General features: G+C 36.0%; 1 protein-coding gene across 2 annotated transcripts; it reads left to right on the top strand.

Moving 5' to 3' along the window:
- The first annotated feature begins 114 nt into the window (after nt 1-114).
- On the top strand, nt 115-21,003 carry LOC129257445 (fumarylacetoacetase-like). 2 transcript variants are annotated; one of them, XM_064096821.1, is made up of 14 exons: nt 115-193; nt 387-686; nt 5,533-5,643; nt 8,288-8,409; nt 8,887-9,027; nt 9,843-9,937; nt 10,789-10,841; nt 11,741-11,840; nt 12,277-12,407; nt 13,119-13,194; nt 14,374-14,420; nt 15,184-15,285; nt 18,084-18,201; nt 18,594-21,003. In XM_064096821.1, exons 2-14 carry the CDS (start codon nt 600-602, stop codon nt 18,668-18,670), a joined length of 1,260 nt encoding a protein of 419 aa, XP_063952891.1. In that variant the 5' UTR covers nt 115-193; nt 387-599; the 3' UTR covers nt 18,671-21,003. The 2 variants fall into 2 exon arrangements, with proteins under 2 accessions (XP_063952891.1, XP_054751741.2); XM_054895766.2 differs by lacking the exon at nt 115-193 and having other exon boundaries at nt 350-686.
- Nucleotides 21,004-22,591: the final 1,588 nt, after the last annotated feature.

Below are 22,591 nucleotides of genomic sequence, written 5' to 3'. Positions count from 1 at the left end.
AGCAGAAAATCATGAAAATGCCATAAATATTTTTATCTATATCTGATTTCAATGGAATGTTTAGCTTCATGCATGCTTGTTTGAATTTTCTTTAGCCAAACCACTTTTTCAATTGTAGAAGAATTACTTTTCGATTGAATAGCTTTGAAAAGCTCATCTTGTGTGAAATTTTGCACTGATTCCAAGCAAACCAGTCTTATTACCGTTTTTCTTCTTGCCACTTTTCTACTCCGAATCAATTAATTGCCCGTTTTAAAATTCAATTATTTTAGCAGTTATTTTGTTTATTATTATAATTTTTTGTATTAAGATTTTTTTTTTTTTTTGCTTTGCTTTTTGTGATCGGACCTTTCGGCGACGCTATAAATGGTACGTCACACGTGCAGCATGCATATAGCAGCAGCGCAGATCAGACAGCCGTACGACCCCGATCGATCGCCGCCCCAGCTCGACCGTCCAAGACCCTGGCACGCTAGCAGCAGCTTCGCACACTCGCACTCGGTTCAACGATTCAGACTCAGAGTCAGCACCCATAAATACATCTCGTATCCCGTCTTTTCTAGATCTTGGGTCTCTTCGTTATTACTTTTGGTTCCATCATGTCTCCATCTTTTATTGAATACGGCTCGGAATGCAACTTTCCAATTCAGAATTTACCGTATGGAGTGTTTTCAACAGCATCTAATGTAAGTTTTTTTCTGCAGGCGCACCTAATTTATTATTATTCAACTAAGAATAAAGATTTAACATGAATTTATTTTTATTTCAAAAAAGAATTCAATTGATAATGTTCCTTATATGCTCATGAGTATGTGTGCCAAAATCTGTTTAAAATATGAAAGAAATTATATGATTGTCTTTGGAAAAAAAACGGCCAGTCATTTTTATTTAGATTGAACAAAAAAGTGGTGCCCATGTCTGACTGAGCACCCATTCACTTCACACACGATTCAGGTATTTTGATGAGAAAGGCTTCATATTTTGAGGCCGTCACAGAAAATGCCTGATATTTATTATTTTTCCTCCATTTTGAGTCAGATTTTTTAGTGAATACCCTTCTCTACAGGTAAAGTTTGTGGTCATTGCGTACATGATCGCGCAGATACGCATGTGCGCAGACAAGACCAAGGCCAGGGGACTGTTTGTTGTGACTTGGGTTGGGCCTTTTTGGGGGGACCTTTCCATTTTATAAATCATGTTCATTGTGTTCATCGTCCTATTCATTTTACCTTTTATTTACTCGTGACACCTTAGTCTGTATTATCTGTTAATGTGTTTCCGTACGTACATCTTGAAAGTTTGAATACGAAATTTATTGAAATATTGATTTGAAGTTAATGAATGTTAGTTTTTGTTACTTATTATAAAGATAATGTTGAATGGCAATAGAATATGAAATTAATTACCTTGGCCGGCCTATTTTTGCAGAGATGTAAGTTTGCGGTCATTGTGTATCTTTATTAGAATTGTGCTATTTTTGTCAAGACCAATGCCCTGTAAAATACCAGTTGCAGTTTTTAGCATTCCAATATTGTCAGGATACAACACTGTTAGTGTATATGATTGTTCTGAGTCTCTGACCTTACAGCACATTTACATGGAGATCCATCATTTAGGCAAAGTCTGGAACGTTGATAATCTCTGTTTACTTAAGACTTACTAGTTACTACAAGTACTTAATATACAGCCTTTTACAGGTGATAATCCTGACACAAAATGGTCATATAGTATAAATTGAATGGGTATAGTCATGTAAAAATTATTAAGAGACTTACTTCACCTGAAGAAAGCAAAGAAACTATTATAAATTCAATCTCGTCCTTTGCATATTTTTTAATGTTACATGTATGTATAAAAAGAAGAAATTTTTAATTGTGATAAAGTAGTTTTTGAAATTGTTGTGATTAAAAAAAAACATTGGAAATACTCGAGCATTAAATAATCTTTCTTGAAAGATGAATAGCAGCAAACAGTTGTCAAAGCTACATGTAAGGCTGTAAGCTACATTGAAAAAATAGATGAATCTTAATATGGTCCATAATATACTTCAACATGTATTATGGGGGCATATTCACTTAATATTTTCACATCGACATTTTCACATGAAAGATGCTACTGATCTTATTATTTCTTATCTAATTCTAAATGTATTGAAATGACAAATATTGATAAATTATGCGATGGTCCTTTAGTGAATCTGATTTCTACTTCCACTGGTCTGTGCTGAAAAATCACTAGTGGGCGCTTGTCAAAATAAAAATGTCATGACTCTAGGCTTATTTTATTAAAACTGAATCATCAGACAATCAGCAACCCAAATTATAAGGGAAACTGTGTTATATCTCTAAATCCACAAAAAATCCCAATCTACCCAATTTTGTAAACCACTCTCATCAAATGTTAAAAAGGTTATACCTTCAGACACCATTTCCTGAAGACCTTTATATGGGCATTTTCACGGTAACTGACATTACACGGCACAATGTTTTCACACCTTTCATTGTGTGTATCTCTAAAACAACAAATGATGAGAGTTTGCTTTTGATAGGGTTAATAAAGTGAACCTTGCTGTATACTCTGATACTAAGTTTTCCTATGTAACCACATTTTTTTACGTATCAGCAAGCAAAAATGTGTCGGTAACTGACATTACGCAAAAGGACATGCAATTTCAGGGTGTTCATTAAAATTGAAATATCTCATGTCCCTGAGTAGATAGAGTAATAATTTGTATATGTAAATATACCTCCGTTACTAGGTTAAGATGTGTCAAAATATTAAAAAATTTGTTTGTGTCTTTTGGGGACTATGATAATTTTTCCACAACCATGCTGGTAACTGACATTATGGTAACTGACATTACACTTAATTTGCCATAGAGATAACACATGGAAGTCAAATGTGTGGAATCATTGCATTGTATCTTCTGTGCAGGGCTTCACATGAAAGTGAGCTTGATGTGGAAGTATACCCGAGTTTTTAGGAACATTTCAATGAAAAACTTTTTCTTTTTCTTAATTCCTTTCTTTGATTTGAAAATTTTTATCATTACTTGTCGGTAACTGACAATACACATTAACATTTACCAGTGCTATATGATTTTCAAAGGCATAATTTTCTTGGTACTTATATGTAAGGCTTTTTAAAATCATAAAAGTTTCATAATACTTCACATTTTTAATTATCAAAAGATAAGAAATGTACATGTATGTTTTACTTACTCGGGGGGGGGGGGGGGTGGGGTCATAGCAGCTACATGTTTTCCTATAGTAATTTGATATTGCATTGACTGTACACATGGATTTTTCTGACTATACACCCATAATATATTCATCAGTTTTATATTGACTTTTTAAACCTTTTCCTTCTCCAACCTCCCCCTCCCCTCAAAAAAGGCAAAAATGAATAAGGGTCTCCTCCCCTAGGCTACATGTACCCCTCCCCCGAATCTCATGCAGCCATGAAGTTTTATTGATTTCTATTCTGGTCAGTGCAAGCAATGCTTGTTCATATCTGTCGGATTTCAATTCTCTTCATAATTTGTTAAATCATTTTCTTTGCTAATTTCTTTTATAAACTGTCAACAAAAAATAAACTCCAGCTTCTAAACTGAAACTGAACTATTTGTAAATTAGAAAAAAACACCACAGTTTTAGTAGATCCATGCAACATTGATCGGAACTGTCAAATTTCACTTTTCATCTATACTCGTAAACCAAAAACAAAATTGTATCACACATCCACACTACTAACAGGTATAAAAACCAGGAATTTACTTTTATAGCGAGGCAATGCTCAAAAGAATCCTAGACACTAAAAAAGGGACCCTGGAAATCCCCTTCATCACAATGTTAAGCTTTAAAAATGTTGCAGATTTAGGCAATAGGTTGGGAAAAGCACCCCCTACCCCCCCCCCCAAAAAAAAACCAAACAAAAAATTGTCTGATACAAACAATTAGGTACTGTACTTGGTAAGTGCATGTACAGAACAATTTCATAGTAATTTTTTTTTGCACGATGGGAATGCAACTTCCTTCATAATTTCATATAGTATTCCTTGTGAACTATACCTTTTAAAAGTCAATAGCAAGCTCCTTCTGGTGTGACTTGACTTAAATAACAAGTATACAATATTTCTTCACCATAAAATTGACCACATATTTGCATTTCAATATTGGTAACCAACGTTTATCATGGTAACTGACATTACATCTCGGTAACTGACATTACATTTTCCACTTGGTAACTGACATTACATATATTTAATGGTACCCTATGGCTTCATTGTTAATTGGTAATCTTTAATTTTGGTGTAGAAGGGAGGGGTGTTACCTAGAGAGGAAATCTACCAAGTTTCATATAATATATCCTCTTTTCCAGGAAATGAGAAAAAAAAGTTCATGTTTTCGGTAACTGACATTACATACCATATCACATACTTCATCAATGTTTTTTTATCAGATGAATGAATTACTGGTGATTCTTTCTATGGGATTTTAAAAAGTGTTATAATAGCAAGCTAAATCACAGGCGAAAACATCATGATCAAACCTGTTCTTTAAAAATACTTCAAAACAAAATATGTATCAATATACTATTTTCAACACTAATTTGTATCCATACTTTGGCAGCCATTTTGAAATAAAAAATGGCTGCCAGAGTCGGAAAAAAATTTTGTCTCAGAAACTTCAGGTCTTGTTTTATTAAAAAACATAAAGCATTTTACATGAATATCAACTTGATTTTTTTGCCTCTGTGTCCATCTGTGGTGAAAATGCCCATATGCATAAGTGATGAAACACAAGGAATGAAGCAATAAGGATGATCGGCATGTTGTCTATAGAGGAAAAATATACTACTCTGACTTGGCTATGAATCTGTTCATCATTGTATAATTTTCTATGGGAACATCACTAGCCAGGAAGTTCTGGGGACATATTTTTTCCATAAAAAATGTCCATGTGTAATGTTCAGTTTTTAAATGCAAATATAAGATCTCTAGGCGTAATAATTGATTGTTGTTGTTGTTCTGTCAGAACAAAAATTGTATGCATTTCGATTTCACCTGGACTTGAACGTTGTACCTTGAAGAAAAATGATTTGCTTGCCCAGATTTAATTTTTTATCAATGCTACATAGAATTGCTACATAGGATTGTACTGAGTCATGGGTTCTTTAGATCCCATTAAATTTGCTACAGTGAGAAATGGTCCGCTATAAATTCCACACACTAATCAAATACTAACTTTAAGTGGTTATAAACACTACACCGTAACCTACACCTACATGCAACCCTAAACCTAACATAAAACCCTATTGCAAACCTAACCTGACCCACATATACATTTTCAATGAAATATAGCATACATGTAGAACAATTGTCGCAGGAGCAACCGTCATGTCACCCATTTTAAATCAATAATTGGTCAGTTGGAGCCTGTCTCCTGCTGGAGGTAGCTAAATATACTAAATTGGTGTTTTATTTGAATAAATTACATGAAGATTGTCCTGTATTTTATTTCAAATGTGCAGGTCAAACAAAGGATTGGTGTTGCAATTGGAGACATGATACTGGACCTGTCTCAGATCAAGGATCTGTTCAATGGACCTATCCTCTCAGAGTGCAACGATGTCTTTACAGAGGTAAGGAATTTTCTTGTCTACAGGAGATGAAGGCACAAACAATTGTTACCGTTTATCGGTAAATCAAAACAGGGAATTCATCTTCTATTACGGATTTTCCAGTATAGATCAGTTGTAAATACTGTACAAATTTTTAAAACACAAAATCTCTGTCCCTAAATGGGGAGTTGCAATAAACCTTTTAGTACAATTTCATATTAAGCCCAAGTCCAAAAACCAAATCAAGCATAATAGGATGTCATGAGAGAGTCCTCTCGCGATTAAAAAACAATCGATTTGCAACAATCAATGAGTTTTGCATGATTTCTGGACTTTCACTTGATTTGAAATTGAATATAAGTTCCAATGCCACATAAGGTACCCAGACAAGGTTTCTTTGTCTGTCCACTGTATGCCATTGGTTTTAAATGTTAAGTTTACTTGGAAGATTCTTGAAACTTCACATTTGTTGCCTGAATAATATGACCAGTATCCCATAACCAGCACATGCATTGAGAAAATGTATTCTCTTTAATGATGTGTCTGCCAAATCTCCATGCAGGCATGTGTACATGATGTAGCTACCTTCATGTATTTTTGCTGGTAGTGGTACCTAAAAATTTAGTGAAGCCTTCCGGTAAACGTTGCTTGAAATTTTGCCTGGTATCTCAATTGCTAGTAGAATTCCCCAAAGAGATTCAAAGCTTTATATTTCTTATTGCTTCTTTTTGTTGAAGATATGTACTCTTCAAGTCTCCTTTTGTCTCACCTGCATAGCAATAGCAAGACACAAGCGCCAGTTTTCAGACGATGGTGGCAGCATAATCTTGAGATTTTGAAGTCCCTCTCTTTCATTCCTGGTTAATATCCCCTCCCCCTCTGAAGCATGTTGGTCTTGTTCCACTTTGATTACATGTAGGATTATGATCTTGAATTTGTTGGTTTTATCCCATTCTTATTTACTTTCTTAAACCAGTTTAGTAGAAACCACTTTAAGATGTATGGAAATGTTCAAAGTGGTCTGGGAAGCAATCTTAATTGGTATTCAAACCAGTTTAGAAATCCACCCCACAATGTTGTTTCAAGACCGCTTTGCCTTGGTAAAATGGTTTAAGCATAGATGGGGACACGTCCGGTCATCAGAGACAATCTTTCTTTGTTGTATTCTGTTAGGCAATCAATGAATTTGTAAGGTGCCTATTTTAAAGAAATTGTTCAAAACATAGCAAAGAATCAATGAAAAAAATGATATGGTTTTTGTATGTTATCATAAATTTACAAGTACCTGGTCCTATTTCAGGAACCTTGGATCTAAGGGTATAAATGATATACAGTAAGGTATCCCTGATCATTTGAAATATATTCCAGCAGGCCTTGAATTTTAATATTTTTAGCACATGACCACTTTCCTTTATAAGGCAAATCTAGATTTATCAAAATAGAAAATCAAATAAATATAAAAAATAAATAAAATAAAATAGATAGATTTCATAATGAATTAGAATATAATACATACATGTAGATAGATTTCATCAAATAGATTTCATGGTACAAATGAGCAAAATAAAATAAGGGCATAACAATATCCAAGGCCAGTGAGTAGGGCATAGAGTCCAATCAATAGGGGATCTAAGGCCATAAACCTGATGACCTTTGATTAATTTAAGCCTTGTTCTAGGTCAAAGAATCAAGGTCAAAGTTTATTTTGGTAAACTAGTCATATGAAGGTAGTTTGCTTAGGCATTAACTTTATAATAAAGATAGACATTCAACCAAGGGATTTTATGGTTACTGCCTGCAAGGTTAGTCATCAGGGGCCCATTTCATAAAACTTAATAACATATTTCCAATAACAGTTTTAAGCTACTGAAATTAGTCAATTTGATTGGCTGACAGTGTACTTGTGATAGACAGTGTGTACATGTATTTCTTATAATAATAAGTATTTTTGAAATGGGACCCAGCTGGTTAGAGTGAAATAGCATACATACAAATCATCAAAGGCATTATTCAGAATTGCATGCACAAGATACCTTAGGAACAGATCTAAGAAACCCAAGAGAGAGCCGAGGGAGTTTGATTTGATTGGCTGTGATTGGCCATTCAAAAGTAACAAGTGTACAGATGATGTGTAGTGGATCCCTGGTTATCTCAAAATCGTGATTTGCATCATGCAATCCATGTCCACTACAATCCAAAGATTAACCAACATAAATCTCCTTGGAGGGTGTTTCATATTAAAGCTGGTTGTAAAGTTACTCACAACTCAAATGTGACATGTTCTTAGTTGCTAAAATCAATTACGGATCACTTTATAGCAAAAGAAAGGGTCACCAGCCGTGCGTAAAGTCATTTGTTAGTTGTGAACAGCTCCATGGAACACCCACCAGGGGGTGTTTCACAAAGATTTAAGTATGACTTAAAAAGTTTTGCTTAAATGCCGATGTGCACGTGATATGATACGGGCAATCCTATCGATGGGTATGCAGTAACGCTCCTCCTAGTATGATATATCCAATACAGCGGTACATTTAATACCACATCCAATCAAGAATTAAATTGCGACTCTAATTCATTCTTAAATCTTTGTGAAACACCCCCTGGTCTACTCCCAACTGCCCTTGATAATGTGCATTATTTGTTTTATTTATCACTTCTTGTCTAGGAAACCCTGAATAGCTTTATGGCTCTTGGAAGACCAGCATGGAAGGAGGCTAGAGCTACCATTCAGCGTCTTCTGTCTGCCGATGAGCCTACTCTCAGAGATAATGCTGATCTCAGGGAAAGGTAAACACGATTCCACTTTGAATACATTTCTGTTTAAAGATGATAATTTCTTCATCATCATCATAATTTGAGTCTTATCATTTGACCTGGGCCCTGTAACACAAAGGTTAGCGATTAATCACTAATTTTAAATTGCCATTCTGATTGGTTCCTGGTCAGTCTACTGAGCAAAATGCGCATGCAACGATGATCTTGATAAGCCATTTCAATTCATAGCGATTGATCACTAACCTTTGTGTTACTGAGCACAGGGTGATGCCTTAGTCACACTGGCATTATCAACTCCAGACAAAGAAGAGCTATTATTAAAACGTTATTACCAATGTCTGACCATCAATTTTGTTTGGAGTCAGTTTCTGCATTAATTCCTGACTTACCCACAGATGTGCCACAATACCCACATATGAAAAAGTTGAACAGATTTTATCATGAAGGAAAAATTTTAATATAAAAATTTTTCACTGGTTACTCTTTCAGGGCACTCGTTCGCCAGAGTGATGCAACAATGCACCTTCCTGCATCTATTGGAGACTACACAGATTTTTTCTCTTCTAAATACCATGCCACCAACACTGGCACTATGTTCAGGGGACCAGAGAATGCCCTCCAACCTAACTGGTAAGTCCATGTGTGAAGCCTTTCATAATCAACATTTAGGAGCAAGGAGGGTTGATGTTTAGGATCAGTTGCCCTTTGGTTTGTATGGTTGCCTGCAGAATAATTCAACCCCCATGGTATAATGACTACATTTATGTATTTTGGCAAAATTTCAAGTTTGGTTCTTTATGGAATGAAACACACATCTGACATCAACCAGATTATCAATTTGAAGACATGGCAATAGCCTTTGAATTCATCAATATTACGATTGTATTCATTCATGCACATTAATGAACAAATATGGTCGATCAAGCAAATTTATGCCGTTTTCATTACGTTCATGTGATCACTGAAGCTTAATTTGTTCACTCAAGTTTTGTATTGAGGACGTGAAATATTAATGATTATAATAAATAGGCATTTATATAGCGCCATCAATCTAGAAATATTCTATTCCGAGGCGCGTTTTTATTATTATTATTATTACCGGCTTTAGCTGCCTTTCAGCGCTCATGCATTTAAAGAATTAATCCTGCCGGGTACCCATTCACCTCACCTGGGTTGAGTGCAGCACAGTGTGGATAAATTTCTTGCTGAAGGAAATTACGCCATGGCTGGGATTCGAACCCACAACCCTCTGTTTCAAAGTCAGAAGACTAATCCACTGGGCCACAACGCTCCATGCTCCATAAATATCGGAAAGATACCGCTGTCCTATTTAATTCTTTGTCAAAATATGTGAAATTCGAAACATCCGGGGTGCAGACACTCAATGCTAGGTTGCTAAGTATGATTCGTCTGATTGTTATTTGATATTTTCATGTATCTTCCAGGAAGCATCTCCCTGTCGCCTACCACGGCCGTGCTTCATCAGTCGTCATTTCTGGTACTCCAGTACGTAGGCCTTGCGGACAGACTAAGCCAGATGGTAAGATCAAAAGTTATTGTGGTTTCGTAGTCCGGTTCCATGACATTTGCTCTGGCGACAATTGTTCTGATTGAAAATCTTAAAATTTAGCTAAACATAAGATCTAACTTCCAAAACTAAATAAACCCTTATCATTTATCTTGACATTATTCTGAATCAAAAACTCTATTACAATCCTAACTCTAACCCTTTTCCCTCTGAAACCGTAGCATATGTGGCAGGAGCAAATAAACTCCCTCTGATAAAGCTAACTGATCTACATGTACATATTTTTCTTTGTATGCATTATTTACCAAATAAAATGAGGTTTGTTTTAAATTGAATGAAGATGACATATTAGGAAAACCAAACCAGCCCACCGTTTCCACTTCTGGAAGTAAATATATCGGCTTTATACAGTGCACTAATGGTATGGTCGCACTACGCACATTCTGTGTATACAGCTAAATTGGCAACGTAAACCGCTCTCCTACTTGTCATAATATATTTCACTCATTTAATTAATTGATGCCTATAGTGAAACTCTGTTCTAAGTAACATATCCCACTAATGTGCACGTTTTGATTTTTGAAACAAATCATTTTCTAGTCATTCGTCTTTTTCATTTGTTGAAGTCAAACAATATGGCAATATAGAAATAAAAATAAAAGAAATTGGTCCAGACCACTGTCTATTTGTACCAGTCACCCACTTATCCAAAAGTGTGCATCTTTGTTTTGTTTTTTTTGGGGGGGGCTTGGGGTATTGCCCCATCTTCTCCATGATTCATATCAGTCTATTATGCAGGTATTTATGCCACACAATATTTTCTTTACAATATTTCATTCCATGCTATACTTTTTTTATTACAGACAAACCTCCTGCATTTACTTCTTGCAAGCTCATGGATTTTGAACTTGAAATGGTAAGATTTTTTCTTGAGGGGGGGGGGGGGCATAGAATAAGCATGAGAAGGTCTTGGATCAAATGTAGTGTAGACAAAATGGCAATTTGACCAGATTGGTAGCAGGCCAAATGACAGTCATTTTCTAGTCTTATGGCAAGTTGGATGTTTATCCCGTATTACAGAATATCAGTACCAAGGAATTTACTTATGTTGTTCGGCATTCAAATTTCTGGCTAGCATCATGTGTAGTCTGTATATAGATGGAGGATGGGTTAGCAATGCGAGTCCCAAATTTTCCGCAAAATGAAAAAAATTCTTACAATTTAGGAAGTACACAGTATTTCACAGAAAATGTGATTTTCAGTTTGATAAATTAAAATATGAAAATTGCAGTGAAAATCATGAGTTTGCCAACCTTTATCTGCATGAAAACATTTTTCTAAGATTTTCACTATTTACAATTGCTTTATATGTTTTATACATAGTCACTGAAAAACACAGAACAGGCAATTTTCACTCAGCGGCAAACCGAGGATTCAATAACACAGTAATTGTATTGAAAAATACCCATCAAATAACAAAGACCAGCTGGAAGCTCTTTGAAAAAAAATTGATGTAGCAAACAAGCAGTTTCGTCCTGAGTTTCGGACATAACAGAATATTACAAATAAATTTGTGTCCGGAGTCGAGAACTAAACTGCTGCTGTTTTTATTTACCAATTTTCAACAAAGACTTCTTAGCTTTTCTTTGTCACGACAAGCATTTCACAAAACATCTCTGTACTTCCATCATCCATTCGTCGCTGTGCGCAAACTCCCTATCATTACGTTTATAACGCCGAAGAATACAGAAGTAGCATTTCTAGAAACAGGGTCTCTTTTATTATTGATTCTTTGATTTGTCTTGATATATCTAGGCATTCTTTGTTGGATCAGGTAACAAGCTTGGTGAACCGATTCCTGTTGGCAGCGCCCATGAACATATCTTTGGTATGGTCCTCATGAATGATTGGAGTGGTAAGATTATATTTCATTCCTTTATCCATCCATCCATTTCATTCATTTTGATAGTAAATACAATCATATAATACATACATGTGTTTACAACCAAAAGGTCTTTTCGTGGGAAAGAACAACCAAAAGAACATGACTGTAACAATGATCAAACTCCTTGAAATAATCCTTACATGTCCAAAATTTCATGAAAGAAATCTGTTAACTCAGATTGCCTACCATAGCAACAGTAGAGTAAAATAAGAAGATTGCCAACATAACAAAGTTAAGAAGTAAGTCCAACAGAAAGCCTGTGAAAATGTATGTTTATTAAAATTATGGAAATACATTTATATATAGTAATATTTAAAAGATTAAAAACTATTTTTAATTGTAACTGCCTGAATTAAAATTCATTTTTTCATAATGTTTTTATTCATATTTTGTATCATAACCTCAGCAAGAGATATCCAGAAGTGGGAGTATGTTCCCTTGGGTCCTTTCTTGGGAAAGAACTTTGCAACCACCCTGTCTCCATGGATCGTCACTATTGATGCATTGGAACCATTTATTGTAGCCAACAATGAACAGGTAAATATATCCTTTGATTCTTTCTCTGAAACTGCCATGTTGATGGTTTATATCATCAATCGATGGATGAAATTTGGGTTCACGGTTTGCAGACAGATGTGTTGGCTCAGTTGGTAGAGCATCTGTCTCACAACCGGGAGGTCGGGAGTTCAAACCTTGGCTGTGTCAGACCAAAATACTTAAAAAGATGGGAGTTGCTGCTACCCTGTTTGGTGTTCAACATTTAAGGGATAGAGCCTCGTTGATCTGGCGCTGCACAGTGGCTGCGGGGCCCACTATCAATCGGGCAAACTGAATTTTCGGAATATTTCCATTCTCAGATTTCTATTTCAAACAATGAAATAGGGATTCTCATTAACCCTGAGAGATTGGTCGACCATGATATACTCAAGACCATTCATTAATCACAGTGTTTCTCTTTCAAAATGATTTCAAATTCACTGCTAGTTTGCTCTACTGATTACTCCTTATACTTATCTATACTTGGGATATATTGCTAAGTTCAACATTTCTTGATTTTGGGGGCTTCATGAAAAATTGGTTGACTCACAAGTCTGTCATGATAATGGTGGGATTTTTGTTTTGAAATGCATGGATTAAGAAAGATGCCTTCAATGCCTAATTTTAAATAATCAGTTTACATATGTAGTGCAGATGATGGTTTCATTATTTCATCCATCTTCCAATATTTGTTCCCCCATATCCATTCAGGATCCAGTGCCTCTTCCTTACCTTCGACATGATGACCCATTCAACTTTGACATCAGCATAAGTGCTGCTATCAAGGGTATGTATCTGATGCATTGCTGTTTTGTCTACACCCACTTTGTCTACTTTCCGTTGTGAATCGGTTCCATGACATTTGCTCCGGTGACAATTGCTCCACTGCAATTTCCACACGCTAATAGAATGTCCAACTTCAGCCCTGGATTTAACACTATTCCCTATCCTAACCCTAAACATAACATGAAACCCTATTGCAACCCTAACCCTATGTCTTCGACGAAATAATGCCCCAAGCAATTGTCGCCAGAGCAAATGTTGTGTCACCTATGTCTCATTCCACATTGCTAATCATAGTTCATCTACTACCAGTCATCTACTTATCATTTAATATACATTGTATTTTAGCCCATTTACTATTTTGTTGTGTTTGCAGTTATACAATACTCATTGTCTAAATTTTTACTTGATCTAATAGTCTATTATCAGAGCTGCCAACCAGTATGTTTTTGGCGTATTTAGTACGTTTTTGCAACCAAAGTACGTTTTTTCTTTTTAAAATACGATTTTGTAAAAAAAATTAAAAAATTCTGGTAACTTGTTTTTTTTTCAATCATTTTGTTAAAACCAGGGTGAGATATACACATTTTTCAATGTTTTTTTTTTTTCATCTGCAAGAGCAGTGCGCATTTTAGCTTGCATGCAGCTTGTGCGCCGCGATGAGCGCGCGCGCCATGCATTTTATTATGAAATACAGTTCTTTTTGGAAAAATACATTTTTTTTAATCACAGAATACAATTTTTCATTCCCAGAGGTTGGCAGGTCTGTATTATATCCATTAATATCCATGCAAATCAAGCCCTAATGAAAGTTTGAGGCCTGCATAAATTTATGTTTGAAATTAGATTCCTTTTTGACACACATGGCATGCTTGTGAAAAAAGAGTTGTAAAGTTTTAGAACTGTTGCTATGTCAGGCAGCCATTTAAAATACTGAAGTACATCAGATCTTTTAATACCCCACCCTGTTTTTTTAGCAGAGCCATACAGATTGATATTATCCCATGTAGTTTATATTTCGTAAGCTTCTTTGCTCCCTGGATGTCTAGAGTTAGAATAGACACCCCTTGGTAAAATGATTGATACAGTATTTGTGTATCTTCAGTTTATGTATTAATTAATTATAAAATAAATGATTGTGGATCATATCACGATAAGACATTTTGTGCTTATTTTTATATAGGTGCTGGAATGGAACAGCCTGCCGTTGTCTCTCAGTCAAACTTTAAGGTGAGTACATTAAAGGATTGTTTCGTCGACATATGTTGTCAGATCCGACAACTTTCCTTGATTCTGATTAGCTAAAGAAGCGCTGGTACTGTGTTTACTGTTTGATAAGTTAAACCTTGTCAGATAAAACATCCGGGGAGCATTCATCAACATTTTTGTCTGACAAGTTGTCAGATCTGACACCTTTCCATGATTCTGATTGGCTGAGAAGCACTGTAACTATGGTAACTGTCGATTAAAATGGGACTTGTCAGATAAAACGTCTGACATGTCCTTTCATGAAATGCTCCCCTGGGGCCCATTGCACAAACTACTCTTATGGTAACTTTGCCATTTATGGTAATTTTGCCATGGTAACAATGCTCAACAGCCAATTTAAATCTAGAATTTCATGGAAGTTACCATCAGACGGCAAACTTAACATAATCGTAACTTTCACACTCTGGGGCCCTGATAAGTCATGAATTTGTTTGGGAGCCATTGAGTAACGATTCACATATGAAGATGGAACAATGAGGCAAAGAAATTTGTTTTATTTTGGGGGGCTACATTGCACAACCTTCTGCCTAAATCTGCTACATCAGACAAGCATTAATGAAATTTTTAGTGAATATTGATTTTCCGGTGCTCTTTTGAGCATTTGGGGGACGAAATTGCCCCGAATGCCTGTGAATGTTTTTCCCTGGTAACAGTGATGATTCAGGAAGAAGTTTGTAATGAATTGACCTGAATTTCACCATTTCTTGCTTGTTTAATTTGACAGCATATGTATTGGACCATGAAGCAGCAGCTAGCCCACCACACAGTGACTGGATGCAATGCTCAACCAGGAGATCTCATGGGATCAGGAACACTCAGTGGACCAGTAAGTTAACTTATGCCTTTGTCTACTGTATGTGGTTGCCGGAGGGTATGTTTTTAGGGTATCCGTCCATCAGTCCTGTTTTTATTCTCGTGATGTTAACTAAAGAAGCATTGGACGCAGGGTCGGAATTACACGGGGGCGACGGGCGATTTTGCCCCCATGACAGACCAAATTGCCCCTAAAAATTCTCAAAACCCAATGCTTTGGGGCGACTATTTATTTCAGAATCGCCCCAATAAAATACCATCGACAATGTAAAAAATACTTCACATAATTACGTTCTCCGGCGGCGGAGCGAGCGCATCTTTTATATCGCCCTTGCCAGCTTTAAGTTGAATGGTCGATGCAATATCCGAATCTTCCGTAACACCGGAAGCTTCGCGATTGTAAATAAATGCGCAATGCAATATGGGATGCGGAGTACGCATAGTCTTTAGCATGGGGTTTTTGTCTCGCCTGCATAGCAGAGCGAGACTATAGGCGCCGCTTTTCCGACGGCGGCGGCGTCAACATCAAATCTTAACCTAAGGTTAAGTTTTTGAAATGACATCATAACTTAGAAAGTATATGGACCTAGTTCATGAAACTTGGACATAAGTTTAATCAAGTATTACTGAACATCCTGCCTGAGTTTCAGGTCACATGACCAAGGTCAAAGGTCATTTAGGGTCAATGTACTTGGACCATGTTGGGAAAATTATTTTCAAAATCTTAACCGAAGGTTTAGTTTTTGAAATGACAGCATAACTTAGAAAGTATATGGATCTAGTCCATGAAACTTGGACATAAGGTTAATCAAGTATTAGTGAACATCCTGCCTGAGTTTCAGGTCACATGACCAAGGTCAAAGGTCATTTAGGGTCAATGAACTTTGGCCAAGTTGGGGGTATTTGTTGAATTACCATCATAACTTTGAAAATTTATGGATTTAATTCATGAAACTTGGACATTAGGTTAATCAAGTACCACTGAATATCCTGTGCGAGTTTCAGGTCACATGACCATGGTCAATGGTCATTTAAGGTCAATGAACTTTGGCCGTGTTGGGGGTATATGTTAAATTACCATCCTAGCTCTGAAAGTTTATGGATCTAGTTCATAAAACTTGGACATAAGAGTAATCAAGTATCACTGAACATCCTGTACGAGTTTCAGGTCACATGACCATGGTCAAAGGTCATTAAAGGTCATTGAACTTTGGCCGTGTTGGGGGTATTTGTTGAATTACCATCCTACATGTAACTGTGAAAGTTTATGGATCTAGTTCATAAAACTTGGGATATAAGAGTAATCAAGCATCACTGAACATCCCCTGTGAGTTTCAGGTCACAAAACCAAGTCAAAGGTCAGTTAAGGTCAATAAACTTAGGCCATGTTGGGGTAATTGTTGAAGTGCCATCATAACTTTGAAAGTTTATGGATAGAGTGAATGAAATGTGGACATGGGTGTAGTTGACAGTCTTAAGTCTCAGTTCAAATGTCATTTATGGTCAATGAACGTGGTATTATGTCATTATATGAATTATGTTTTTGTGAATGATTATTTTATAGTAGTTTTCAAAGTTAGCACTGCTGCTATATTAGATTGCGTAATGCAGGCGAGACTGCCAGAGGCGTTCCACTTGTTAGAATTGTTGACGCACTTGCCGCATGGCTTATTTACATGTACGCGTGCACGATTAGACTGCACAGCTGGTAACGAGACCACGTGCATCGTACGGTATATTATGTGTACTAGGCATGCACAGAATTGCATGCGATCAGCTGGTGATTGTGACAGCGCTGATTATCGACATTGTCGAGTCGGAGTGCGAGATGGATAAGTTTCTAATTCGAGTTCAACCTGGCTCTGCCAAACGGCCAGAGCCAGCGCCAGAAGCCTCTCCAAATCGAGATACTGTTGAGAAGGATAAGCCAAAAAAGAAACAGTACTGTACAGAGACAATCGACAATAAAGTCTTGGGGCCTCGATTGGCTCGAATCTGAAGTGTGTGAAGCTAAAGGCGATTCTGGTGCACTAGCGTACCTACGGGGGGGGGGGGCAGGGGGGCAGTCTGCCCCCCCTGACGAGTCACAACCCATGCACCTTTTTTTTTTTTTTTTTTTCTTGTCACATTTTTGGGCGGACGAATTTGCCCCCCCTGTGAAAAATCCTAGGTACGCCACTGCTCTGGTGGGATCACTGTTGTTTATGGTAAGGCCTGTAGCCTACAGGAATTACAGTTTAAAATGTTCTGAGCTTTTAGGCGTCACAGTGAGTGAGTCTCGAATGTCAAAAGGTAATTGCTGATATGCGATAAAAAAAAGTAGCCCCATGAATTAGAAAATAGCCCCAAGATATTCAGTGGTAGCCCCAATGTAAAAAAAAAGTAGCCCCTAAAAAAAATAATTAATTCCTACCCTGAATTTGGACGGATCAACTTCAGCTTGGCTCATGTATGTATATATTGGGCTGGCAAAGAATTGACTAGATTTTGGGTTCATCCGGTCTAGGGTCATACATTCATTGAATAGCATCTCATTCTTGTGAAAACTGAAGAACTTTTTTAGTTGTCAAATTCAAACTTGGTTCATGTATGCATATTGGATGGACAACAAATTCTTCAGTAAGAAATTTACCCACATTGTGCTGCACTCGACCCATGTGAGGTGAATGGGTACCTGGTAGTATTTATTCCCTGACATTTTAGCGCAGATATGGCAGCTCAGCTAATATGATACCAAGTATCAAAGCGCAGTTGATAATATGCATATAGTAACTGCACTATATAAATGGACATTTTTTTTTCTTCCTTCAGACACCCGACAGCTACGGATGTATGCTAGAGCTCTGCTGGAAGGGAACCAAAGAAGTCGATCTCGGAAACGGCAACATAAGGAAGTTCCTCAAAGATGGCGATACAGTTATTCTTTCAGGTAATGACGATGATAGCGATAAAGGTCGTCTTTCATTCATTCATTCGCTCTAAGTTCAAGAAATTGAAATTGTATTATGATTGTTCTATGTACAGAGCACTCTCAAAAAGCAGTTTTGGTGTACTGAAGAGATAACCCTTTCTAAAGAAAACAAAAATAATAAACAAAGGAACAACATTCTGAGATTTTTTCCCCTTTTTTTTTTTTTACATGGCAGAACTTGAACACTCTAAATTTAACTTTTGAGCATGACTGTATGTACAGAGCTATCTAAAAACGCAGTTTTGATGTTCTGAAGAGATCATTCTTTTGTAAGAATACCAAAATAAATAAATCAAGAAATAACATTCTAAGGCTGTTTTTTCCTCTTTTTTTTCTTTCTGTATTTGCAGGTTTTTGCCAGGGTGAGGGATACCGAGTTGGATTTGGGGAGTGCGTAGGCACCATCACTCCAGCTATGTCCCAATAACATCAGTCAGCTGAACTTCCATTGTCATTCTTAACCTTGTAACCAGCATCAAAGCATTGTAATAACTTCTCTGCAACAAGTCCATTAGTCTTGATTCGCCATACAAAGCCAGATCCAGGATTTTGAAATAGCAGGAGTGCAAAGAGCAAATTTGACAATCGAGTGGGCACATATGGCAATATTCTAAGATTCCGGTGTATGTTTGGTGACACATTTGCTCCCTTGACATTTGCTTCGGCCTTGATATCTCAGAGGGCATAGGGTTTTTGTTTAGAGTTAGGATTTTAATATATATATAATGTAAAAGATAAGGATGAGGGTTTTATTTAGTTTTAGAGGTAAGGTTTTATGTTTGGCTTAGCGTGCTGAATTTCCATCTGGGCAATTGTCGCCAGAGCAAATGTCATGGAACTGATGTTCAATGGGTGATTCTCTATTGCACCCTTACCTGGATCCGTCATTACCTTATGATGTATATGTTTCTTTGTGCATTGTATTTTCATTCAGTCTTAGCATTTACGGCCCAACGGCTTATGCACAAGTCATCCTATACCTTTGTTGACATTTCCACAACATGTAATCTACATTTTAAAGGGAATTGCAGTTGCAATAATTGGTCATGATTCGCCACATGTACATTTCTTTGCACACTGTATTTTTATTTTTTAAATGCTAGCTTTTCTGATCTAAAGATGCACTAGTCAAATAATTCATGGGGGCAACAAGCATTTGCTCATGCAGGGCCAACACTGGAATTCTCTTCTATAGAGTTTGAAAACCCAGCTACAAGCGACCACCTTCATGGGCAACCTGAGGACATAGAGTGCTTTTTGAGAGACATCCATTTATGTATTCATTGTTTGAATTAAAACATCCTGTAATGTATTCTTTTTTCCTTTCTCATTTTTCATTCAAAATAAGGTGGAAAGTGTGCCGTATTAATTTTATACATTATCAACAAGAATGCTGCAATGAAAATGGGACGATGTTGTATATTATATATTTGGTCGGTGGAGTATACTCTTGAATCCTAGTAAGCTTCCATTTTTCAAAATGCTTCAACTTAATATTTTTTTTCACCCTTCTTTGCCTCAGAATAGTGTGCTTGGCAGATAAATGCATTATGCATGTATATAAATGCTGTGCTTCGTATTATTTTTAAATTATTATTTTATATTTAAAAAGCACCTAAGTTATTCTTTTTATAAGGTTTTATTTATCTTCCCCTAGCTTGTAGGTCATTAGGAATCCTATTTGTTTCAAAAGTGTGCATAAGATTTTATTTATTTACGAAGTAGACATGGGAACAAATATCAAATTTGCAAAATAAATATTTTTTTTTTGTATTGAAAAATTGTATTTATTGTACTTTAATCCCCAAACTTGCAATATAATTGCAATGTAGTAGCCAAATAAAGACTATGGGATTGATGCAAGAAAATAATTGCAATCAGTTGGAAACAGGGGTGTGAGAGTTCAGATATTTATCTGATTTCAGATTTTTTTTGTTTTGATTTTTTTTGTTTTGATTTTCAGCTTAATTTCAGCTTATTTTGGGCCTTCCTCTGTACAAAAAGTATGGGAGCTCTTTCTATTTCAGACTTTTTCAACACTCTTCAGCTTTTTTCAGATCTTTTTATTTGTGACCACTCACACCCCTGGTTGGAAATTTCTGTTGCAATTTTCTAATTGATAGATTAATTTTAGCTAGGCCTATACATGTAGTAGTGTATACTAGCAAATCAGTTCACACTCTTAGTTGCAAGAGGCAGATTGGCAATCAATTGCAAATTTGCTATTTATTATAAGACATGACTTATATGGGGACCTCAAAATAGATTTTCAATTGATTGCAAGTTTCTTGCAACATCCCACATGACTGATAAATAACATCGTAAACATCTGTCAAAAGAGGTTCAGATTGCCTTGCAAATATGATATCTCTAAATGACTTTCTGAGCTGAAATATTTTCTGTGATATATCATCAAATTATCTATCTGTGGGCAGTGAAATATTAAAAAGTCCGATGCCATTACCATACCTTGTAAATATTTAATACAGTTTATAGGGTTATCTCTTAAAAAAGAAAGATCCTTGCAGGAAAAGTATTTTTTTTTAATATGAAATCATGTGATGATTTCTTTGTTCATCCTTTATAGCATAGCTTTTTTTTCTATCTTTGTTTCTTTGTCGAGACATGTTCTAGATAATCAAGAGTATAAATATAAAGAGATTGCAATCATTGTTGTGAATGTCATGAGGAAATGGCTGAAACTGGGTACCATATGTATTTGATGTGTGGTTACTTATTAAATCATGAAATATAAAATTATTTTATTGTGATTTGTTTTTTTTGTCGTATGTGATTTGCGATGCAAAGGATTGATTGAATGACTGTTGAAATTGGTAGAGTAAATGGTCGAATTTTTATTAGACGTGTAAAAAATGATTAGTAGATGAAGTGGTGATTAGATCTATTGGCTGTTAGACCAAATAGATATTAGACCAAGTGTGTAGATGCAATTGATAATAGACCAAGTGGGTTTAAGCTTTTGTAGCATTAGACTAGCTGAGAAGTAGACCAGGGTAAGACCAATAGAAACACGTAAAAGGCATTCATTTATTTTTATTTATATTGGTATATACATGGACCAGCAGCACATAGGCTTCAGTGGTATATTTACCAATTGAAATATATGAAAACAAAGCACAAAATAAGTACAGTAAACAGAATTCTAATGATTGAATTCCATCAAGAATGGAAATCTTGCAAGATGCTTCATGATAGGAAAAGTGATAGAGATTGAAAGATATGGACAGATAGAATTAAATCATACAAATGAAATAAATGTCATCAAAATTGGAAGAGGAATAACAAAATAAGGACACTTAAAATTTTGCATTATTTTGATAAAGCAGTTCAATGCATGTCTTCATGAATATGCAGTGAGCAAGCTGATGCTGTCATATCCTCACTTGGTATTCTTTTGTATTGTATAAATACGAAACCATGTATCAAAACTTTCCCTCCAAGAATGAAAATTTTAGGATTGCACCAATTTAATATTTCCCAATTGCTAAAACTTATTACACAGGAATACACACATCTAAAAATGTGATGATTTCATGTAATAAAAATAAGGAAAAAAAAGGATGGGTGGGGATATAATATTAGCCACTGATCGACGCGTATATTGTAAATACATGACGTCATACTGTTCAAGTGGGGAATGATGAAAAAACAGTTAAAAAGAAAAAATGTAAAGGAAAGAAAATTTTATTGTTTTCAGCCGTTCTTCAATTTGGCAAGCTCCAGGGGGCAAGCTCCTCTGCTTGGACTCAACTGATAGTATTATTTTCTCTTTGCGATTGGACGTTTCGGCGACACTAATGATTGATCGCCGAGCTAGCTAGACGAGCGAGCTCTTTTAATTTTGTGTAGACACCGCGGAGTCAAAAAAATCATGAATCTTACTCATACTAAACATGTATTAAGAACATTAGTCAGAGGGAGAAGTAGCTTGCAGACACTATTGAGGTCGTATCATGCAGAAAAGGTTGCTACTATTGGGTCACCAGCTGATAAAACCTCGCCGCAATATCAGGTAAAGTTTATTAATAGTCCGATATACTCAATGCAGGGTTAGTTTATTGCAAGGTCGCGATCGACTAACCTCGCACAGCTGATGTATGTAGACTGCGATGATGCGTATGTACTATTTGAATGCATACTTCACAAAAACGTGATATTATACATTTGCTTATGCATCTAAGTAATCGAACACACTGGTAATAGAAATGGCCTGCGGAGTACTAGGTAAAACCACTCCTAGTACCAATGAGGTCCAAACATACATGTATCAGTAGAGGCGCTGGTCAGAAAATTGGGATCGTCCCAGTTTAATACAGGGACTGTCTCA

This window comes from Lytechinus pictus, chromosome 3, assembly GCF_037042905.1.
Source record: "Lytechinus pictus isolate F3 Inbred chromosome 3, Lp3.0, whole genome shotgun sequence".
Lineage (NCBI taxonomy): Eukaryota > Metazoa > Echinodermata > Echinoidea > Temnopleuroida > Toxopneustidae > Lytechinus > Lytechinus pictus.
Note: the sequence above shows the minus strand (reverse complement) of the source record. Positions and strands in the feature narration are given on the sequence as shown.

Excerpts from the sequence above, each read along its gene's own strand:
- LOC129257445 (XM_064096821.1), top strand. The coding sequence starts at position 600 with ATGTCTCCATCTTTTATTGAATACGGCTCGGAATGCAACTTTCCAATT. Across the intron at positions 5,644-8,287 it reads GCAACGATGTCTTTACAGAG|GAAACCCTGAATAGCTTTAT; the intron begins GTAAGGAATTTT and ends CTTCTTGTCTAG. Across the intron at positions 10,842-11,740 it reads TGGATTTTGAACTTGAAATG|GCATTCTTTGTTGGATCAGG; the intron begins GTAAGATTTTTT and ends TGATATATCTAG.